General features: G+C 40.3%; 1 protein-coding gene across 2 annotated transcripts in view; it reads left to right on the top strand.

Moving 5' to 3' along the window:
• The window catches only part of LOC118445104 (netrin-1), a 110,046-nt gene that overhangs the window by 66,910 nt on the left and 20,070 nt on the right, over window positions 1-23,066 (top strand). Inside the window, exons 3-4 of one of the 2 annotated variants that reach the window (XM_035874090.2) lie at window positions 17,745-17,894; window positions 18,701-18,796. In XM_035874090.2, coding sequence (XP_035729983.1) covers window positions 17,745-17,894; window positions 18,701-18,796 — 246 coding nt within the window. The remainder of the gene's footprint in view (window positions 1-17,744; window positions 17,895-18,700; window positions 18,797-23,066) is intronic. The other variant, XM_035874091.2, reaches the window with a different exon arrangement.

Below are 23,066 nucleotides of genomic sequence, written 5' to 3'. Positions count from 1 at the left end.
GAACATGGACTCTTCGAAAGCTCATAATTCATAACGAGAAAAAAGGAAAAGAGAAAAAAGAACGTTGGAAAAAAGAGAAGAAGGAGAAGAAGATGAGGAAGAGGAGGAAGAAGAAAACGATAATAAAGAAAAAAAAAGAAAAAAAAAAAAGAAAAAAAAAACAAGAAAAAAAATGGAAAAAGAGAAACGATCGAGACTTCGATGGTCTTTTCGAAATCCATGTTTCGCCGACAGGATAAAATCCTTCTCTACGCGTTTCCCGACGAAGAAATAATCTATAAAGAGATTACACGTAAGATCGCGAAATGGACGATAAATCACGATAAACCTTCGTGTAACGATCCCTCATTGCCAGACATTATATCCGCGGCATGGAACTACCTGGCAACTTCGTAGATAACGATTCGAAATGTTAAAAGGAAGGAGAGAAACATTTGCAGCACCAATTACAGCAACGTATCGCGCGACGGGATACCTCACGTCCTTCCTCATCGTCGTCCTTTTATCCTTTTCCGACTCTGTACTTCTCTATTTATTCTCTCTTTCTCTCCCTCCCTATCTCTCTCTCTCTCTTTCTCTCTCTCTCTCTTTCTCTCTCTCTCTCTCTCTCTCTCTCTCTCTCTCTCTCTTTCTCAAACGTAGACAGACGAATGTAACCACGCACGTTTCTCATTCTCACACATGTTTTCCCCCAAGAGGACAAGAAAAATTTCCAACTCGCGTTAAAACTTTGTTTCTCTGATTCCTTTTATGCGTTATATGTATATGGAGGCGTGTAAGGGAAACGCGTGCGCATCTACCATCAGCCTCGATTTACCTTCGCAGAATCCAATTTCTGATTTCTGATTCCACCTGCTCGATCTCTCTCTCTCTCTCTCTCTCTCGATTCTCTCAGGAAGAATCGGATCACAGGCAATCGTCTTGTCAAAGTCAAACGACGGAGTTTCCACGAGAAAATTCGATTTCCAACTGAGAACATCACTGGAATAATTTTTCCATTCCAACTTTGACCCGTCAACCGAGACTCTGTCTTCGTATTTTTCTTCTTCTTCTTCTTCTTCTTTTTTTTTCTTTTCTTTTTTTTTTTTGTTTCGTCTCTCCCCTCTCTTTTTATCTCCTCTATTACGATTCTCCGGAGTTCTTTCGTTACTTTATTTTTCGTGCATAATCCTACTAACCAAGAAACGTATTAAAGAAAGACAGAGAGAAAGAGAGAAAGAGAGAGAAAGAGAAAAAAGAAAAGAAAGAAATGGGAAATATAGAGCCATATAAATTCTGGGAAAATTTGTCAAGAACTGACGTCTAGTTGCATTAGGGTGAGCCTAGAAAAAAAAGAAAAAAGAAAAAGAAAGAACGGGAGAAAACAAACAGGTGTTTCTCGTGTCATTTCCAAGAAGAAGCGATCGAGTTTGAGTACGAGAGGTAGGTCAGTTCTCGGGCTAACGAAAGAATGAACGAACGAATGAATGAATGAAAATGAATGAATGAATGAATGAATGAATGAATGAATGAAAGAAAGAACAAACGAAAAAGCAAACGAGAGCGAGGGACAGAGTATGGAAGCCGAAATAAGCGATCGGATTACTATCTCTTCGGAAGGCGAGTCTCTCTTTCTCTCTTTCTCTCGAATGAAGAAGAAAAGAAGAAACATTCGCGAGAGAGAAAGAGAGAAAGGGAGAGAGGAAAAAAAGAGAGATATATATAAGAAGGGGGGAACGTTCGGAGCTCTTTGCAGCTTTACATATGTAAATCCCTGAGTTTCGAGGCAAACAACGGTGGCAACTTTTAACCCCTCGCATACGAGCTCGGTTTTATCGTGTACGCTTACGGTGCACCTAAGGTGTCGCTTGTGTACATATGCGGAACTAAAGAAGCGCATGGTACACTGATACGAAAGGATCTAAATGTACCTATAGTTAAGTATAATCAAAAATAAGATCACGGACTGCCTTCTCTTTAACGAAGCATGACGAAGCAAAACGATTGTTCAAGATGAAGTTGCTTGTTAATAATAATGAAGAAAAAAGGAGAAAAAAAAAAAAAGAAAAAATACGAAATAGAAAGAGAGAGAGAGAAATAAGGTTTGGAATGGTTATGGAATGTCTATCGCAAACAGTCTCACTTCTTTGAATTTTGGTTGAAAAGAGCACAAAGGACAAAGGTCATTGTACAGGAAGAAGCACGCGAACCTTTTTAAGGCCATTGACCAGAAGGCAAGTAAGTCGGGGACTCGCTCGAGTCAAGCATACACATCGCGCATTGCAATTGTTCGATTGTCCTGGCTCGTGCTTTTGCGTGCACTGTCCTTAATTCGCATCGTTTACGGTGACTCACTTTCGCCATCATACACTGACTTCTACCGATCCCAGACGAACGTCATCGTTGATGATTCGGAGCGATCCAGAACCACGACACTGTCCCAGACACTCTGCACGCGCGCGCACTCGTCCCTACTCCATACCGATTATCTCCTTCCTACGGTGATTGATCTTTGACTTTGCTCAACGTCGAAGAGAAACTTTTGGTTTTCGGGGAAAAAAAAAAGAAAAAGAAAATTTTCTTTTAAACAGATTTCTCTTATCTAAGAAAGAAAGCAAAAAAGAATGTGGGATTACAACAATGGCTCTTTATCTTTTATGCGAATGATCGATGAATATTTTTGAGGGAAAAAAAGAAAGAAAGAAAAAAAGAAAAAAAAAAAAAAAAAAAAAAAAACAAGAAGAAGAAAAATTACGTAAAGTTCAATTACGTAAAGTTTCGTTGTAAGATGAAGAAGTCTGCATTTAGCGCGTGCATTCATGTTTCTAACGAAAGGGGGAAAAAATGTTCCGTGTCGCAAGAAACTCGAATAATAATCGTCGAGGAATCGACATCGTTATCTTACCGCCACGTTCGATCGCTACTCATGTCTGGCTCATAGACTGAGAGTCCTTTCGAAGAACCGTTCGTTTAACGAGCGCGTTATCTCACCGAATCGACAATCGGCACGCGGTCTTTCAGTAACGAGAGGTCTTAACCTCCATCCGTCCGAGAGAATATCCGTCAGAAATGTCGTTCTCGATAAATGTCAAATGTAATCGCTGTCTTGGCTAACTCTCTGTCCTCGCCGTTTGTCCTCGCATCTACTCTCTTCCTCGTCTTAAACGTTTTCTTTCAGAATAATAATCCCTTATATGAACCATTCTCAAAAGACAAATACGATTAAACGAATTCAACTTTTTGACGAAATTTTATTTTTTAAATTTAACTATCACAACACTGAAACGGAATCCTCATTTTTTATATTACTAATGCATTTCCCTAATTTTTTTTTTATTTAAATATTAAATGAACAAAATTCTTTTCCTTTTGGGCCGTCGAATAAAAAATAATTTATCCCAGTAATAACGAATTATTCCAAACGACTATTCATCGTCTTGTTCGTTTTACACGTCGTTAGATCAAAGCTACGTTTACATTCTACTGTTTCTAATGTTTATTTATATCTCAAATGGGAATTTTAAAAAGCAATATATATATATATATATATATATATATATATATTTTATCACATTTCTTCACTTTTTCCTTTATGAAGTTGATTCGATCGATTTGATAAGTGATCGATTCATATACTCTTCTAAAAACTCGGCGGTCCTCCACCGAAGATCCATCTATCAGCCCTCTTCTCCTAATTCTAAAAGAAATGCAAATTTAAATAATTACTTACTTACTTACTTACTTACTTACTTACTTACTTACTTTAAACATTCCTTACGCCATGAGCGCAAAGTGAACAAATGTAAAAAATCGTAAAGGAGTAATAGGAAGCTCGCAAACACGGTAAGAAGTAAATGCTTTACGTAGAGCAGGTACGAACGTGAAACGAGCATGTGTGTGGCGAGAATTCCACGGCGTGGAATCGAGCGCATAATGTGTCGGTGTCGCGCTTCTATACGGCAGCCAACGGGCTCTCCTCGCGCGAGCCTGTTTACATAAGTTGGCCCGGTCTGTCTCTTTCTCTCTCTCTCTCTCTCTCTCTCTCTTTCGCTCGCTCACACATACGTGAATACACATGTTCATGATCGTGCAGTCGCTACAGGTGGGTCCCTCTACACAGCCACGTAATACACATAGAGAAGTGCTTCGGAGTCGAGTAGAAGAGAAGAACCTGTTCGTTCGAGTCCACCCGGTATGCCAGGACGCGTGTATCTTACGGGGGTCATCTACGACGGGTACGCATACATCGACGGTGCCCATAAGTACGGGCACACGCGATCGACAGAGGCGTACGACACTCGAAAACCCGAGATTCTGTGCTCGCTCGAGTGGACGAACGATCCAAAGAAAAGAAGAAGTACCAGAAGAAGAACAAGAAGAAGAAGAAGAGAAGAAGACAAAGAGAGAGAGAGAGAGAGAGAGAGATGAGGAAGAGGAGGAGGAGGAGGAGGAGGTGGCTACGTTCTTGGCTGCACAGAAGATTATTCTCGGCGAGGTGCCGATGTTAACCGATACAATGTGGCGTGAAAATTTCTAACCCGATTTCTCGCCGGGCTCATAGGGACAGACTTACTTCTTGGATAAATTTAATACTCTCTCTCTCTCTCGCTCTCGCTCTTAATTATATCAAAAGAAATAAAATAGAGAAAAAAAAAGAAATGTTATACATCGACGTAAATGAAATATATCGTCAGGAAAATTTGTTCTTTTTTTTTGTTCTTGTCTTTCCTTTCTTTTTTTTCATTTTTTCTAAAAAGTGGAATTACCTTGAATGAGACAGATGAATAAGAGAATCGATATGGTAAGCGAGGTATAGGAAGAAGAATAAACGGAAAGCAACAACTTGTGTCGGCCCCAGGAAAAACCGTAGTACTTTGAAGGTGGTTTATGCGAATAACAGGCTTCCCGTATCTCCATTAAATATTCACTAAGAGTGAATCCTCTTGAAAAGAAGCAGAAGGAGGAAGAGAAGACGATGGAGATAAAGAAAAGAAAGAAAGGAAGGGTCGGCATTTAACTTTTCGACGAGACTTTTTAAACGAACCGTTCAATATTCCTACCATGAATTGAAAAAAGAAAAAAAAATATTGAATCGTTCTCTCTCTCTCTCTCTCTCTCTCTTCCTTCTACGTAATTAAACTACGAATAGTATCGCCGTACGTTCGACGAACATTTATGCTTCTACGAGAAATTCAAACAATTGGATCGTCTCTCGGAGACACTCATTTGAGAGAACAAATTTCGATAGGTTGGCGCCTAGGAAATGCTCAGCGTAACATTTAACGAGACGGATGTCGCGTACCTAACTCTGTTAAAGATACGAAAGTTAAAAGACTTTCGAACTGGAGCAACGAAACAGACATTTCGGTCATCTTTTACGACTACTTTATCTCGAAAGAGATTTCACGAGCCGACACCACATAACCACGAAGTTTACAGCCGCGTTCACACCGCGAGCCATGCCTCGGTTTTATGATCTCTTCCGCGTCGAATCGTCATCGTCGGTGGTGGTCTATCTTCAGGAATATTAAGGAAATCTTACCGGCTCTATCTCGGACGCTAACTTTCCGAGATATATTCTAAGTTTAAAATGATTCGAGTTGAACTCTACTCAAACTCGAACTCGATTATCATTGTTATATCACGAATGAACGTACTCCGTTCTAATGGTAAAAATATGAGAAGCAAAAGAATAAAAAGAATTCGTACTTCGAAGAGATTTGAAAGCTTGATAAAAACATTATTATTACATCGACGTAATCGATGCGCACGAATCGATCCCACGCGATGTTTTCTTTATTCCGAGAGTGGGTCCTTTCGTAAATTTTTTGGTCACGTATGATATCGAGAGATTCTGTGATAAAAAAGAAAAAGAAAGAAAGAAAGAAAAAGCAAAGAGAGAGAGAGAGAGAGAGAGAGAGAGAAGGAGAGAGAAGAAAGAAAGGACATTTCAACGCGATTCGATCAACGTTCCATACACAAAGGACTAAAAATGTAGTCGACGAGCGTGAGAGTTATCTCGAAAAAACGTGATCGCGTGAGAAAGAAAAAGATAGAGAGATAGTTATGAATGCGAATTTCTTCGCAGCAGTCGAAACGACTGATTACGAGGGATACGGAAAAGCAGGAGCCAGGGTTGGAAGGATCTAAATCGGGGAGGAGGGGATTTTGGTGGACATTTCGTGACAGGAATACTAGCTGAGCTTTCGCAAGCGTGTCTCGAATCGGACTTACAGCTTTTCGTCCGCCATCCTTTTTCGTCACTGACGACGACGACGACGACGACGACGACTACGACTACAACTACGACTACGACGACGAACTCAAAAAACTCGATACGCTGGTCCATCTGAATACGAAACGAGTATTCCTCACGACAGGAACTTTCCTACCTCCTACTTGTACAATTTCTATCTCTCTACGGAAGAACGTAAATTAGCTTTGTACTTTCTTCTTTCTCTCTTTCTTTTTTTCTTTCTTTCTTCTTTTTCCCTTTTTTCAATTTTTCCTCAGTCAGTCCGGAAAATGAAAAATTCCGATTCGTTTTAAAATAAAATGATTCATTTATTTCATAGGAAAAATATCGCCGTTATATCATTATATTAAAATCAATTTATATCGAGCGGAGAGATCGAATTGAAAAATTTAGAGATACATTATTTTTCATCGGAAAATCAACGTTTTATATATTCCCGTGAAAATTGTATCTATTGTTCGACAATTAATCGGTAAAATGATTCTTCTCTCATGGTGATTACTTTATTCAATGACCTATATATATATATATTATATATAATATACAATATATATATATATATATATAAATCGAATAAGCCGCCATTACATTTGCACACACGAGACTGTTCTTGTACACACGAGAATGTGTTTGTATATGTGTGTGTGTGTGTGTGTGTGTGTGTGTGTGAGAGAAAGAGAGAGAGAGAGAGAGGATAAGAAATATTTGGCGAGAAAATTCGGCTGGCAAATGAGCCGTGAGAATTCTTCGAGGCTACGAGAGAGCTTATCTTTCGCCATTGGCTCGGTCTCGTCGATCGGAAAAGAATTTATTCGGTGACGTTGGGGAGGTAGAAAATAATTCCAACCATCGAATGTGTTCCAATAACGAGAAGAAAAAAAAGCGTGTGTGCGCATGTATATATATATATATCGAGTACGTAAGATTGAATCCTCCTTGCTCCGTCGTCTTCTCTATCGATATTGCCGAAGTTCAAGAGATCCGAGAGATTTTGCCATTTCTTTTTTTTTCTTTTTCTGGACGACTTGAAGCAAATCGAAAGATATCAAGCGGGATCTAGATTACGTCCTAACGTAAGATCCAATGAAATATCAATTTGTGCGGAAAGCTGAGAAGAATTCGTTCGAACAAAGGAACGAGACTTTACCCTCTTCGTAAAAAGCCATCGAGTGAGAAAGAGAGAGAGAGTGAGAGAGAGAGAGAGAGAGAGAGAAATAGATAAACAGATAGAAAGAGAGAGTTTTCCGTAAAATTCTTTTATTCTATTCGACCAAGAGAAGACACCTTTTAACCCAGTACTCGTTTTCATTGAGCTAACCGAGAAAGAACGAAATATCGAAGAATGGCTTTCCCGTAAGCCCGTAAGTCCGATAGACTAGAAGGGCCAAGACTGACTGGAGAAACAACCACTTTGATCTCGATCTTCGATGGCAAACGGAACGACGTGGAAAACTTGTCCAGGTCTCGATCCGTAGTTCTTTGATCCGTCCTTTCGAAACTGTCGAGCCATCCGTCCACGTTTCCCCGATCAAAGGGAGACCCTTCTATTTTCCTATCCTCCTCCTTCTCCTCCTCCTCCTTCTTCCAACTCACTTTCTTTTTTATTCTTCTTTCACGTTTCTTTTTTTTTTTTTTTTTTTTTTTTTCTTTTTATTCTGTTTCTTCGCGGAGAGTACGAAAAAGAAAAGAAAATTTCTTGATAGGCTAAAAGTTAGAAATATTAAAGAGAGAGAGGGAGGGAAGAAGTGGGAGTGAAGAGAGGGAGAAGAGAAACACGAAGGGGGAATTGTTCGGGCTTCGATGGATCGACTTTATCGAACAACCCACACCCTGCGTACTCGAGGGAAATCAGGCTGATAATCCGATTAATAAATTAGTTGACGTCCACACGCGGTCCGCGCGTGTTCCAATCGCTGTTCGCGATTTAATCGACTATTTCTCATTGTCCTCTCTCTCTCTCTCTCTCTCTTTCTCTCTACACTCGGTGACTTGGTCGATTTGCTTTATCGTCAACTATGGAAAATCAAGGCAAATAATCCTACGCGATTAAATTCCTCGGTTTATTAGGTATTTATATGTTTTTGATTTAAAGTTATCGAGAATATTTAAAAAAAGGAAAAAGTGAGATAAATAAATAAATAAAAATAACTAAAAATTGAAAGATGTCGAAAACAAAAGCGAGGGTATGAAATAAGAAAACGTTCGTTCATTGGCGAGATGGCAAGGTTATCCTCGCGCGATTACGAGGAATCGCTTCGTGGAATCCTCTTCCAAGCTACTTCTTTTCTCCCTCGTTATTTCTCTTGGATTCCCAGGTTCAGGGACCGGATGTTGTTGATGCACGGCAATATGTCGAAAGGAAGGGTACCAGGATACTTCGAAGCAGTGGAAGAACGTGGGCAGGGAGGCGATCTCGTCAAACCCACTAACCATGAGCAAGAAAAAGAAGGAAGATGAGCTACCCGCTGCGAGGAGAAACAAGTGGGCGAATTTCGGCATGCAAATCGCTTCCAAATCTACCCGAGAATCCTCTTTCAACTGAAGAAGAGAAAGAAGAAGAAGAAGAAGAAGAAGAAACGAGAGAGAACGAGCGTCTACTTTGATACACACGCGACGCATTCACATTTCTTTCTTTCTTTCTTTCATTCTTTCTCTCATTCGTGAAAAGAAGAAGGTGAAACCGTGCCAAAACGAAAATGAAATTTAATGCGAGAAGAACGAGCTTCGCTCGTGTTTCTCCCTTTTTGTTCATTATTTTTTTTACTTCGCCCCTTTTTTTATGTTTTATTTATTTTTTTTTTTTTTTTTTTTTTTTTTTTTTTCATTTGTTTCTTTCTTTTTTCTATACAATCGATTATTATTCAGCGCGATGATATATATATATATATATATATATATATATATATATATATGGATATATATATATTCACTGGGTATTAAACGTCGATCCTTTCTGCGGTAGCGCGTAAAACCAAATTCCACGCTTCGGCTAACTTCGGTTAATAAAACTTTCTGCTCGGTTTTGAACATTCGCTTGAAAATTGATGAAAACAACGAGGTTTCCGTCGAATGGATTCTCTCGTTATTCTATATATATATATATATATATGCGTATGTACGAATATAGTCGACGATTTTTCATGTGCTTCGTTTTACATTCTTTTTGTATCCTCCATTTTGAATTTCGACGAAAGCTTTGATTTTTAAAAAAGCTCGCCCCGATATCATACCCCTTTGTTTTTCCTCTCTCTTTTCCTATTTTTTCCTTCTCCGTTTTTCCAATCTTCATACTTCGTTGTTATCGTTTCATCTTGAACAAACTCGCATGATAATGGAACGCATGACTGATATCACTCGATCGAGGACGTTCCATGAAATTAGGTTAATGGATCCTTGATAAGTCGACGAGCAAGCATCTGTTCTTTCTAGAATCGTATCGTCTTCTCGCGGCTTAATAAATCATCCTTCTCGAAAAGCTACAAAACGATTCAGACGCGTGAAATTCTAGCTTGCAGAAAATAACGAGAAAGCGAGAAAGAAAAAAAGAAAAAAGGAAAAAGAAAAAGGAGAGAGAGAGGGGGGGGGAGGAGGGAGTAAAGGAGCCATGGGAGGAAGGAAGAGGGAAGGAAAACAAGACTTTAACGAGGGAAAACAGAATGTTAGACGTCCGGTTTTGGACCTTTTTCATGGCAGTTAACGCTCGCAATTAGTCGGCAAAGTTCGGAGATAGTCCGTATATTTTTGGGTTCGCTAAACGAACCGGAAGCGTCTAATAAATTGCACCCGTTAAACAGACGTCGACAGAATAATTGCGTGGAAACGTAGACCAGGAGACTTGTCCAAGAGGAAGAAACACGGTTTAACGTGATGAAGTCGAGTACACTTGAGCCATCTTCTCCTTGAGGGTGGATTTACTTATTCCGTTGCTGCTCTGCTCGCGAAACCTCTCCTTTATTTTTTTTTTTTACCCTTTGCTTCGCTATCGAACGCTGTAGGAATGAAAAAATGGAACTTTCTCTCTCTCTCTCTCTCTCTCTCTCTCTCTCTCTCTCTTTTTTTTTCTCTCTCTCTCTCTCTCTCTCTTTCTCCGGAGCCTTCGTAAATTTTTATATTCGTCCTTAAGAAAGAAAAAGAAAAAGAAAATCGAAGAAATGTAAATTCACGAATATCGCCAACGATTATTCGTTTTACGATTACGATCTTTAAGCTCGAGCACCAAGTATTACAGTCTGCTCCTTCGTAATCCGACGCTCATTTTCGTCCTATTATAAAATTCTAATTAGTCGTTCGGGATTTATACCGGTTGTAAAAGGGCGTCCGTTCTCCATAAAGATCTCTATCTGACCACCCATCTCAGAATCTATTTAACAACCTTCCAAGAGACCTCCTTTAACCATAGAGCGAAAGAGAGAGAAAGAGAGAGAAAGAGAGAGAGAGAGAGAGAGAGAGAAAGAGAGCGAGAGAGAGAGAGAGAAAGAGAGAAAGCTTCGAAAAGAAAAAGGCCCACGATGAATCCAACTATGTCGTTGGAAGTTCTTGAAATAAAGAAGCGGCTAAGTTAATCGGATTACGAGCGTTGAATTAAACGAGTGAATCTGATTTATCGTCTTCTCAAGATTCAAGATAACAATGCTTTAGTTTAAGACCAAATAGATATACTGGTTGACGCTTTTTCCTACTTTAAGTACTTTGAAAGTTAAACGGCAGCACGTTACAAGCTCTCTTTGACTAGACTGAGAAGAAGTTTCAATGTTCGATCACGAGAATGGTCGATTAATTTCGACGTACCTTTCTTTTCTTATGAATGGTGAGAAAAGTGGCTCGCAATGGGATTATTTTGAAAACGCGACCTTTTTCAACGTCGCCACGATGGGAAGAAGAAAGAAGAGGTAGGAAAAGAAACCTCGCAAGGTCAGCTTGAAATTCTCCCCGATAATCCGCTTAAAGGTTCTTAACAATTTCACGTATGTATGTATACGAATATAAATATACGTGGCGTTTACCTTCACGAGACTCGATCCGGTAAGTCGAATTTATGAATGCCTTCTTTCGAGGCCACATCCAGGACGACCAACGGCAGAGCATCATCGGCAACGCAACCAATAACGCTATTATATCCACCCTCAATTTCCTACGACACCTCGAACGAAACCGTCTTCAAAATCCAATTTGATTCTACGCCCACAATTTACCCCGCTCACTTCCCACGTACAATTTTCGACTCGATCGTCGAGTTTTCTGACCGTTTTTCGCGCTGATAAATACGATTTACGATTTACGATTTATCCCGATCTCGCTATCCCGAGCCACTCTGTGCAACGATACCTTCTAACTTCTAATCCAGCTTAACGTTGGACTTCCAAATCCAGTTCTAAAGTTTTGTTACGATCGGCCGATCATCCCAAGTAACTCCATTTCAAAAAAGCTTTCCTCGATCAAAGATTTACATTAATCCTCAAAGTTTGCCACGAAACACGGCTACCTTTTAATATTTTCCTCTTTTTATGTTTAAAGTACTTCTTTCTTAGGGAAGAGAGGAGATAAGAGAGAAACTATGTAACGACCTAAACGTTCGCTCTCGCGAGGAGTTATTCATGAAGCGACAACACTAGTAACGCGTTCGTCGTTCGTCGCTTTAATCGCCTTCTAACGGATAATTACCCCTGCAATTTCGCATTTTCCAAGCAACTCTTCTTCGCTCTACGATGCGATACAGCCGTCGGATATAACGTCATCTCGTACTTTTATCATAAAATAGTAATAACGTCGGTTTAAGTCGAAAGCGTGTGGCGAGTTGCAAGGGAAGTAACGCGGAAGGAAGAGAACTTGGAAGTAGGGAGACAGAGAGAGAGAGAGAGAGCAACGACCTAGAAGACTTTCGAGAGGCTCCTCTCCCGTGTTTTACCAGAGATGTACTCGCCTTGCAAAACGTGATCATAATTAAATGCTTTTCAACGTGTCTCCAGCAAAAATACAAGCATAAGTAAGTAAGCGAGCAAAGAGAAACGTATCGCGGCAAAGATTTTTCATCGAAACTTTTTACCTCTTCCCTTTTCAACGAAACTCCCAAATATTTGAAAAAAGAGAGAGAGAGAGAGAGAGAGAGAGAGAGAAAAAGGAATATCTCCCTTTTCTTTCCAATCCGTTTATCTTTCATATCGAACGACCGAAGAACTTTTAGCATATCGTGGATCCTGCCTACTCTCTCTCTCTCTCTCTCTCTCTCGTTTTATCTATCTATCTATCTATCTATCTCTTTCTAGATGCACAAAATAACAATAAGAGAGAGAGAGAGAGGGCAAAGCGATCGTACGATATCCTTTGAAGTCGCAAGTCCTCGATATCGTCTCTTTGAAAGAAAGGAGAAAGAGAATTACAAGGATACGATGCTCGCGAGATGCACGATCTTATCGATCGGCGATGAGATAAGAGTGTACCATCGTTGAATCGAAGCACAGCATCGGAGAGCACGTTCAAGGTCTGCAGGATGCTTCTTCCTTTCTTTCTTTCTTTCTTTCTTTCTTTCCTTTCTTTCTTTTTTATCTTCTCTCCGCAGAAGAACGCGTCAGCAGGAGCAAAACGAAGGTGACGGCCACTCTCGCGTCTCCACGCTCTTGAATTAATCTCTTGAGAAAGAGAGAGAGAAAGAGAGAGAGAGAGATTATTGCCGAAAGGATGAATGATGATGATAGTCTACTCTCTTTCTCTCTCCCTCTCTCTCTCTCTCTCTCTCTCTCTTGAAGGACGATATCTCGAAACTCGTATCATAAGGAAAATGGATCCCCGCAAATGGCGATGTTCCTTCTTTGGAAAATTAAAAAATGGCCGTCCTTTAATAAATTCTTTTTCTCGCCTTGAAGCATTTCAAACAAGAAGAATTTAACTCTCGAGATGTTCTCCGGCAAAATGTCAGGCACAAAGAAGTCACTTTGTTCTTCTGAAACGAGAACAAGCGCTCGTCGTTTACACTTCCGCGGAACGGATTAATCTCGGTTAAGAGACGAGAGCCTTAGAGACGAGAAGAAAAAGGAAGAAGGAAAACGATCGGTTTACGCTTCCACGATGTCTAACGTCGTGAGTAAGTAATTAGTTACTTACTTACTTACTTACTTACTTGCTTACTTACTTACTTACTTACTTACTTATATACCTAAGAAGGAAGATTTTGCGAGAGACAAAACAAGAAACAAAAACAAATGGAAAGTCTTATTCGATTCAAGAATGAATATAAATAAAAAATACATCTGATCGTTTGGGAATGTACATACGTACTGACATTTATCTTTCGAATGAAAGAAAATGAAACGACGATAAATAAAGGTTCTCGGATCGAGTTTCCGTTCGTGTTGCTCTCTCTCTCTCTTTCTCTCTCTCTCTCTCTCTCTCTCTCTCTCTCTCTCTCTCTCTCTCTCTCTCTCTCTCGCTCGCTCGCGTAGACAGGCATGCACACATATACACACAAGTACTTTACAAAAGAGACGATACTTAACGATTCTAAAAATCGATGTCTCGTATCTCTCGCACGATGTACCGAAGTAAAAGAAGGCGTGCAGGTAAAATGTAAAACGAGCGTGATTTACGAGTCACACTCGTGCTTTCTTCCTCTTCCATTCCCCTTTTCTCCTTGTGAGGCTTCATCTCTCTTTCTCTCTCTCTCTCTCTCTCTTTCTCCTTCATTCTTTTTCTCGTGGGTGTCTCTCGGAGTCATGTTTATATTAGCCGGCAATAAGTGACACGTCGGTATGCCCTACTCATTTTACAGGCGTAAACATGAATTACGGTGGCCGCTCGTACTTCCTGAAAACATCTTCAGACTCGATCGTTGTATCTCCCTCTATCCAAACGTTTGAGTAATTTGAACACCCTCAAATCCACCGAAAGTACTTTAGTTTGTTGAATTACGATATCTCAAAACGGACGATGCTCGTCGGACGAAGCAAATCCCAAAATGTACGCTCGAGTATATCATTCTCATTTTCCAACGTACGAGTCTCAAGTGACTCTTAAACAATAGCAATTTTTTTTTTTTTAATTAGATCAGATTTACTTGGAATAGGATCGTTCCTTCTCAATTTTCCTATGCTCATTAACTTTTCGTTCATAAAGATCATTCATAGGAGCGTCTAATTTTCTTACACAGAAGTAAGCTAATACGGAGTTTCGCTTTCGCAATTCAAAAGTTCTGTTATTCCGTTACCAGCAGCTTATATCTCTGAATGACAATAAATCTCATTCGGAAGTGCTCTTAATCTTGGATTAAATTTCCTGCGAAAATTGCGCAATCATCAAATTTCTCTCTCTATCTATCTATCTATCTGCCTATCTATCTCTATCTATCCATCTATTTTCTTCTTCACTCAGCGATAGCAATTAATTGATAAGGTTGACTTCTTTTTCACAGTCGATTCGCACGCAAATTAGTCAGCATTAAAATACCATATAGGTATAAAACGAAGATATTTATGAACCCTCTTAAAGACGCCAATTATAGCCGATAAACTGGATCTAATCTTGTCCTAATACGGAATTACGGTGTTTAACCGGATTCCTTCGAATATAGACATCTCTTATCGGTACGATCGTGTACTACAGGGAGTTTCAGTTAACCCTAAACGCTTTAAAGACCATTCTAAAGGTCGAAGAAATGTTGAAAATTAAAATGAGAAACGAAGATAATTGTGGAATGGATTGTTCCAAGAGATATAGCTTATTGTTTCGAGATTTAATACGAGTATGGTGGTATATACGATACGACGATGCAAGACGATTAGCTCTTAATACCCTGGTCCAGGGAATCGTACCAGCGATACGGGAGGTCAGGACACGCTTATTGCTTCTCGATCCACGTTCATTAAATCGATGTTATTAAATCTGATTAAAGACGACCGGATCGTTTAAGTACGGTTCAACGATTTCTTATTTCATTTCTCTTTCGTCCCTAAAACGCAAAGAAGAAAATCGATGGGCTAAGATTTAAATAAACCCAAGAACTATAGATTATAAAATAGTCTTATCGTATTTCTCGCGTTATTCGACGTTTAAAAGCATCGTTCCACTTTCGACGCCTAAATCGCGCGTTATAACGGTTCTTCGATACTCGACATCGGCCAGCCACGAGCAAAGAAATATACGAGAAATCGTCGGAGCCTAGTGCTCGTTATCCTACGATTCGTTTACCATTGCGATTTCGTTTCTTCTCTATATTACGAATGAAACGTTTTTTAAAAAAGATTAAAACGATCGATTACGATCCATATCTACAATATATACATAAATGACGGAAAATCTATATTTCCTCTTATCTTCCGAATACTATGCGCTAAACTATACTGAACGATTTTGTTATAACGGTATTCCATTTTATTATTAGAAATGTTTCGTCGGAAATGTCACGTCATAAAAAGATTCTAATATATAAATTCATTTTTACCAATAAATTCGTATACAGTAGATTTACGACGAGAATCGTTTACGTCGAATCGTCGAATTTTTTCTCTCTCTCTCTCTCTCTCTCTCTCTCTCTCTCTCTCTCTTCGTAGTAACTCATCCCCCGAAAATTAGTTGCATTGAAATCCGTCATCTCTCGGATCATATAATACATAGTTCTCGTCGTCACTGAAAATTCGTAAGCGACAGAGGTTAATTGTGATTCGTACGTCATAAATCACGAGCTCTCAAATTATCATTGCCGTCGTTGGACCTTCTCGAATGCCCGGAGCGAGAGTGTCCTCCCTCCCTCTCTCCTTCCCTATCATCCGCCCTTCATTCTCTCTCTTTCTCTCTCTTTCTTTCTCTTTCGCTCTAACTATCTCTCTACGTAAAGCGGGACCGATGATCCGACCGATTATTCGTGTCACTTTGACGTCGTAGGACGGCGTCGGCGATTAAGAATTATATGAGCCCGTTGAATCGTGTCTCCTCCCCGCTTAATTTTCGTTCACGCCTTCGTCGGAACGAAATGCCTTCGTAATTTATACATCCCAAAACGACTGGAAATTCAAAACTGAAAGATCGCTAAGAAAGCGTGCACGATTAAAACTCGAACGGATAATTATTAAACTAAAAATCGATAAAAGGGATAAAATTAAAACTATAAACGAAAAAAAAAAGAGAAAAGAAAAGAAAAGAAAAGAAAAGAAAAGAAAAAAAAAAGAATTAAACAACGTTTTGATTATTTCTACCAGCGTGTTACGCGTTTTATGAAGGAAAGAGACGATCAATTGGGTCGTATCTTTGTCATTTAACTTTACCATTGTCCCCTGATGAGGGTATACAAATTATCCAATGTCTCCGAATGAATGCACGACTGCCTATTTATCAACTTTCTTCCATCCGCCTCTATCTTCGTTTTCTCTTTCTCTCTCTCTCTCTCTCTCTCTCTGTCTTTCTTCGGGTCTATCTCTATCTCTGTCTTCGACGAAGCACAGCTTTCTCCGGGACATCTCGTCTCTGATGGCGATCCATTCATCGAGAGACGGCTGATTGATTTCATAAATCCTACACGAAGTGGCTCGGTCGGTCGCTAAGCGTGTAAGATCCATCGCGAAGAAGCCATAAAGTTTTTCCTTGCGTAAGAGCCGAGAGACGTCTCACCGTGTAGAGAATTCGGATAAGATTGGAATGCACGTTCGAGATTTAAAAGGTCTCGCTTCACGATCGAGCACGTGCGCGCACTTTGTGCAATCTCTCTCTTGCTCTCTCTCTCTCTCTCTCTCTCTCTCTCTCTCTCTCTCTCTCTCTCTCTCTCTCTCTCTCTCTCTCTCTCTCTCTCTCTCTCTCTCTCTCTCTCTCTCTCTTTCGTATCGGTATATAAGTATAAAATATTTTCTGTTATTTCACGAGCGCGCGCGCATTTCATAAATCTTCGGGGGCCAACGAAAATGGAGCTGTACATCAACACCGTGCGTGAAATAAATCGGAGTAAGCGGCGAACGTTCCACGGGAAAATATCTATCGGACGCATAAATTCTTCGTCGAGGTCGATGCGTCTGTATCGTTGTTGGGGCTATCGAAAAACAATCTTTCATAGTCGTGAGAGAAACGTCGAGAGATTGTTAAGGTAGAGGCATAAACGCGACGACGATTCTTTGTCCTTTGTCTCGGATCTATTATCGGGGAATTTGGGTTCACCCGTAAGAACAAATTTCTTATTAATAAATCAAATTAGCCGTCAAATTAATTAAGCGATCCTCGAATAACTAAGTTGTCTGGCTTTCCTTTCTTCTTTTTTTTTTTTAGAGACGAATGATCGGAAAAGATATTCTTCTCTTCTTCTTTTTTTTTTTCCTTTTCTTTGGTTTGCCTCTCACTAAATTCATCGAAGGTAGAAGACCAACTAATTCCCCTATATTAATCATTGATCCTTGTCAGATCTTACAAGGGATCTTTTCCTTCGTGTTTACGTAAAAAAAAAAAAAAAAAAAAAAAAAAGAAGAAAAAAAAAAGAAAGAGAAAAAAGCTAACGTACCTGAACTAACACTTTCGTTTGTGGGCATGCCGTGTGTTACAGCGTGCGACTGCCACCCGATCGGAGCTTCTGGAAAGACCTGTAATCAGAACACCGGTCAGTGTCCCTGTAAGGACGGTGTAACCGGTACTACTTGTAACAGATGTGCCAGAGGATACCAACAGAGCAGATCGCACATTGCTCCTTGCATCAGTAAGTATTACACGGTTCTTTTCTAAAACCATCCTGCATTACTTCCACATTTTTTTTCTTTCCTACGTTCGTGTGAAAAAAAAGAAAAAGAGAAAGAGAAAAAAGCAACGAAAGGATGGTTAAGGAAGTTGGAAAGGAAGAAAGAGCCTAAGCTCGAACGTGTTTATCTTGAGCGAAGAGTACGAGGGAGGCCTGTAAATTGCACGAGCGAACACGGAACTTATTTTTAAAGGGATCTCGACGCTCCACAAATCGAGTACGCTCGAGTACAAAGTAACTTTTTGTATTACGACGTACGAGGGCGATTCTATCGAGAACGTATTTCGCATCGCGCTCCTTTCTCATTTCCATCGATCGATCGTGCAATAGCAACGGCAGCAACAGCAAAAGGTGGGCAGGCAGAATGTTCGCCTGTAAAACGAACGAACGAACGAGTTGCTCCGTACCGCTGAGTGATCGATCGATCGTTCGATCGATCGACGATCTATCGAACGAACGAGCCAAGACACGTGAAGGAGATCGTTCTTCGAGATCCGACCGAGAGACGGGTTGTCCAATTAGAGAGAGATTTGCGAAAAGCGAGTCGTGCCCGAAATCGCTTTGACTCCTCATCGATCGATCCAAGAACAAACTCGAACATCGAGCCAAACGTTGCGCCAAACTGAACCGATTCGATTAACTCGAATTCGAGCTCGAGCCTGCCAATTTTTTTTTTAACGCGAATTTTTATTTTTCTTTTATTTTTTTTTTTTAACGCGATATCTCGTTCGAGTATCTAACTCGTACTCTCTGTTATCTGTTCACAGAAATACCGAGGGTCGTGCAAACGCAGGGCACAGCGGGCGAGGAGAGCGGGGAACACGAGGACGAAGACGACGAGCGTGGATACGATGGAAGAGCCGGTAAGTAAGTGCCAAGTAAACCGGCGTGTTTTTCTTCCTCTTATTCGTTTCGTTCGTTTCGACAGAACTATACTCGACATACCTACGACGCGAGAGTGTCTTAACTCGAGAGTTTGTATGGCGAACTATCCGCTCCTCCTTCCGTTCCTCCTTCCTCTTCCTCCACTCCACCGCTACCATCCCTCTCGTCTCACAGTTGATCGCTTCATTTATTATATTTGCACATAAATATAAAAAAATGAGATAGTCACTAAACTAGATCTGACCGTGCAAACTTTGTAATACCACGAACAAAATGTTCCGATGCGCTAATTACATAAGTTTAAACAAACGGCGAGAGAAACTCGAGCGAAACTAACGAGATAACGCGGTTGTTACTCATTGAAGAACTTTACATGGTTAGAATAGAAGGTACTGAATCTGTCTTGAGGATTCTCTCTCTCTCTCTCTCTCTCGCTCTTTATCTATCTATCTTTCTCTCTATCTTTCACCTATTTTAACTAAAAAATATTCCCTATCTATTTCATATTTATTCCCTTTCAATGACTTTCCCAAGAAGAACCTGACCTAAGGAACTTTTAACACGCGAACCGAGAAATTAGATACGGGCATAAAGCACGAGCTTACGATCGATTTCCGAATCATAAATGTTTTACGAGCCGTGGGCGAAGGTGTAATAAGGTAGAAAAAATTGTCAGAGTTAATATAATTTTTCCGGAATGTCGTAAACCGGTGAATAAATGTCAAGTAAAGCAATGTATCTCTCTCTCTCTCTCTCTCTCTCTCTCTTTTTCTCTTTCTGTCTGAGAAATTTAACTAGTATCGTTCGCTAACAAATTTACCATTCGAACCTATCGTCCAAGAAAAACATTTTTTGCTTCCCTGGGTAATACCATGGAAGAATGAAAAGAGTAATTTAAACAATAGGTTCAAATTTATACTCCGGTCGTATCGTAGGAAGGAAGGAAGGAAGGAAGGAAGGAAGGAAGGAAGGAAGGAAGGAAGGAAGGAAGGAAGTCGATTTAGATACAAACTGCGTCACGCGGAATGGAATGTAAGCGCGATATTAATTTAGCAGACGGAGTAGAGCGAAGACAAAAAGTTAGGAGAGGGAAAGGAAAAGGTAGAGCAAACGAGAGAGAAAATGGAAGGAAAGAGATGGGAAGGGAAAACTGAGGGTTGGAACGTCTAGCCGGTCGGTCGCAACCTCTCAGCCACCCCTAATGGCTTAATTAAAACCACCCTCAGTTGCGCGACCCGTCCGTTTACTCTACGCGCTTCTCTCCGTGAGAGTACAGTTGCCGTGTTTTATTTACACGAAGCAAAGCTCGAATGAAACGCGATCTCGAGGCGATTGCATTTCCGATATAGAAGTTATTATTGTAACTTAGCAACCAAAGCGTCCCACTCTCTCTCTCCCCCCCCCCCTCCCTCCCCTGCCCTGCCCTCTCCCACCCTCCGATCTACCTATCCATGAATATGTTCAATTACGATATTACGTGGTTCGATTTAAATACACGCGTAGACTTTCCTCGACCTGACGTAATTATCGTATCGGTAATTTCACTGGTAAAGCGATAAATCCAGGTGTTAATATCTCCAATAGGAGCTTCGTTCTTCTGGGAACAACGAACGCCGATACACGATTTGATTCTTCATTTTTAATTCAGTTTAATCGGCATTCCATCGTAAATCGCAATTATAAAAGCATACGCTATCTCGATTGCATACGTAATCTCGTGGATAGCTCGTTATCGCAAACGAGTTTTCCCGTAGGACGAACTCCCCTCTGAACTTTGAACCAAACGATCCTCGAAAAGAACTTTCACCATATCGTGAAAGGTACAATCATTTTAGTGACATTTTTTCTTTTTTCCTATAAATTTTTTTACCGTCCTCTTTCTCTCTCACTCTCTCTCTCTCCCTCTCTCTCTCTCTCTTTCTCCCCTCTCTTATCACTCGATTATCGTTTATTCGATATTCTCCCAAACGAGACGAGATCCAATAAAAATTTCAAAGTAAGCCTCGTTTCAATAGATCGCATTACGACAACACCTCATTCTGTACTCCTGTGAAATATCGGCACGCGAAGGGGTCGCATATCGTAATCGAATTTACACCTGACAAGCGTTTCTCTCAATCGTCGCTCGTAAATACTAGAGAAAGAGCAACTTTTGCTAATTTCGAATCCGCCCGTTCTCTCTACTCTTTCTTTTCTCTCTCTCTCTCTCTCTCTCTCCCTCTCTCCCTCTCTCTCGCAAGAGCACACATATTCGGCTCGGACTCGAAGAAAAATCGTGAGGAACGAGATTTAAGATTCCTAGCTAACTGGAGAAAGAAAAACGGGCGAGCCGTGCAAGCTTTCTAGGTTATAAACTTTCGATCGTAGATCAAGAAACGTGATTGTGCTTTGAAATCAAATTCCGGAAAGCGAGGAACCGCGCGCCGTCGTAAAATTTATTCGCGACAGCCACGGGGTATTGCTTTTTTTTTTTCTTTTCGAATAGAATCGAAGAAAAGAAATCCAAAGAAAAGAAATAAAGTAAACGAGGATTCCGATCTACCGACCACCTCGTCGTTACTCACTCGCTCGTAATTACGCTCGTAAAATTTTTCAAGGCCCGTAGACAATGTGCACCCGATGGCACGGAAACTCCTACCTCGGGGCTGACTTACTTCGAATGTAGGTATCGACCTACCTACGGTCACAAACATACATATACGTACCGAGCAGCTACAGTGACTCGCAAAGATGATCTTACGCTCCTTCGATATTAGATCTAGATTTATTCACGATCAATGAAAAACTTAAAAATTATATATATTCTCACGATCGTTTTTTTCCCCTCTCTTTTCTTTTTCTTTTTCGTTTTTTTTTTTTTTCTTTTCTTTTTCAACAAAATTTTCCAATTCTTACATAACGCGTATATCGTCCTATAACCATTAATTTTGAAAGAGCATATGATCATTTTTGCGAGTGACTGTATCTTTTGCGAGTCTCTGCTCTTTGAGACTTCTATAATAGGAATAGATAAAAGCTAGGAACGTGGAACGATGTTATACTATCTCTTCGTCTCCTAAGTGAAGCTGCGCGAGGAAAAGCTATTCAAAGTGTACGTTGTACGTTCTTGTATACGTTCACTCTAACGTTGCACGTATGCAACGCGTGCATTTCGCGTCACGAATCGCATCTATATGTTAATGCGGAACGCAACTGCGCGCGTAATTCTCTTCGTGCACGCACCCACGCAACCCGGGAAAGATCTCGAAAGGAAGACTGTGAAAGAGAGATGAAGAGATAGAAATATAGAAACGGGCGAGATGAGAAAGAAAGAGAGAGAGAGAGAGAGAGAGACGATATCGCGAAAAGTCGTGCAACCTGTATACGAGTTCTATATCCGTGAAACATCCTTACGTGGGTGCTCGATGAAAATTATAAGATCGATTATCCTAATAAATTATGCAGTCCAGAATTATCTCTACGGGGCGATACACCGAGATAAAATTTTCATGAATCTGCTGCAAGACATTTGCTCTTTTATTTCTTCCCTCTTTTCTCTCTCTCTCTCTCTCTCTCTCTCTCTCTTTCTTCCTTCTTTATTTGCTCTGTCTACTCGATGAATCGAAAATTTTCCATTTCTCGTTGACGTATTATAAAGAAAAAGAGAGCTTTGCTCTCGATCAAAGAGGATATATCTTTTCTTTCGCAAACACATTATTTGGAAATACTACAAAATTGGTCCTTGATAAATACATAAATGCATATATAGATAGGTACATACATTCATGCATGCAATGACGAACAACCAGTGGAGGTCGAGAGATCTCGCCCAAGCAAAACGTGGGAAACCATTTTCGAGTAACAACGTAAACTATGTAGTCGTTACGCGTTCATAATGGTATACACACCAGAGAGAGAGAGAGAGAGAGAGAGAGAGAGAGAGAGAGAGAGAGAGAGAAGGGGGGTGGAGTGAAGAGAAATAGAGAGAGAGAGAGATAGAGAGAGAAAAGAGTTGCCGCATACCTATATAGAGAGGCGGCATTCGGTTTTAAACGGCCGCGTTACTATCCTAAGTTCGATGTAATCGCTCGTATTCTCCGCTCTTTCAGATCTGAAAGCACACGATCGAGCGAGACAGCACGCTCGCATACACTTGTAAGGATCGCGTGTACCCTTGCTAAATACATCCGTCGTAACTCCATCCTGAATTGCTAGATCTACTCTCAGAAAAGGAGTATAACATAATTCACTTTACGACTATGCGCGTTC

This window comes from Vespa mandarinia, chromosome 3, assembly GCF_050613455.1.
Source record: "Vespa mandarinia isolate Hongniang chromosome 3, ASM5061345v1, whole genome shotgun sequence".
In the NCBI taxonomy this organism is placed as follows: domain Eukaryota; kingdom Metazoa; phylum Arthropoda; class Insecta; order Hymenoptera; family Vespidae; genus Vespa; species Vespa mandarinia.
The sequence above is the reverse complement of the archived record's forward strand: the minus strand, read 5'-3'. Positions and strand labels throughout refer to the sequence as shown.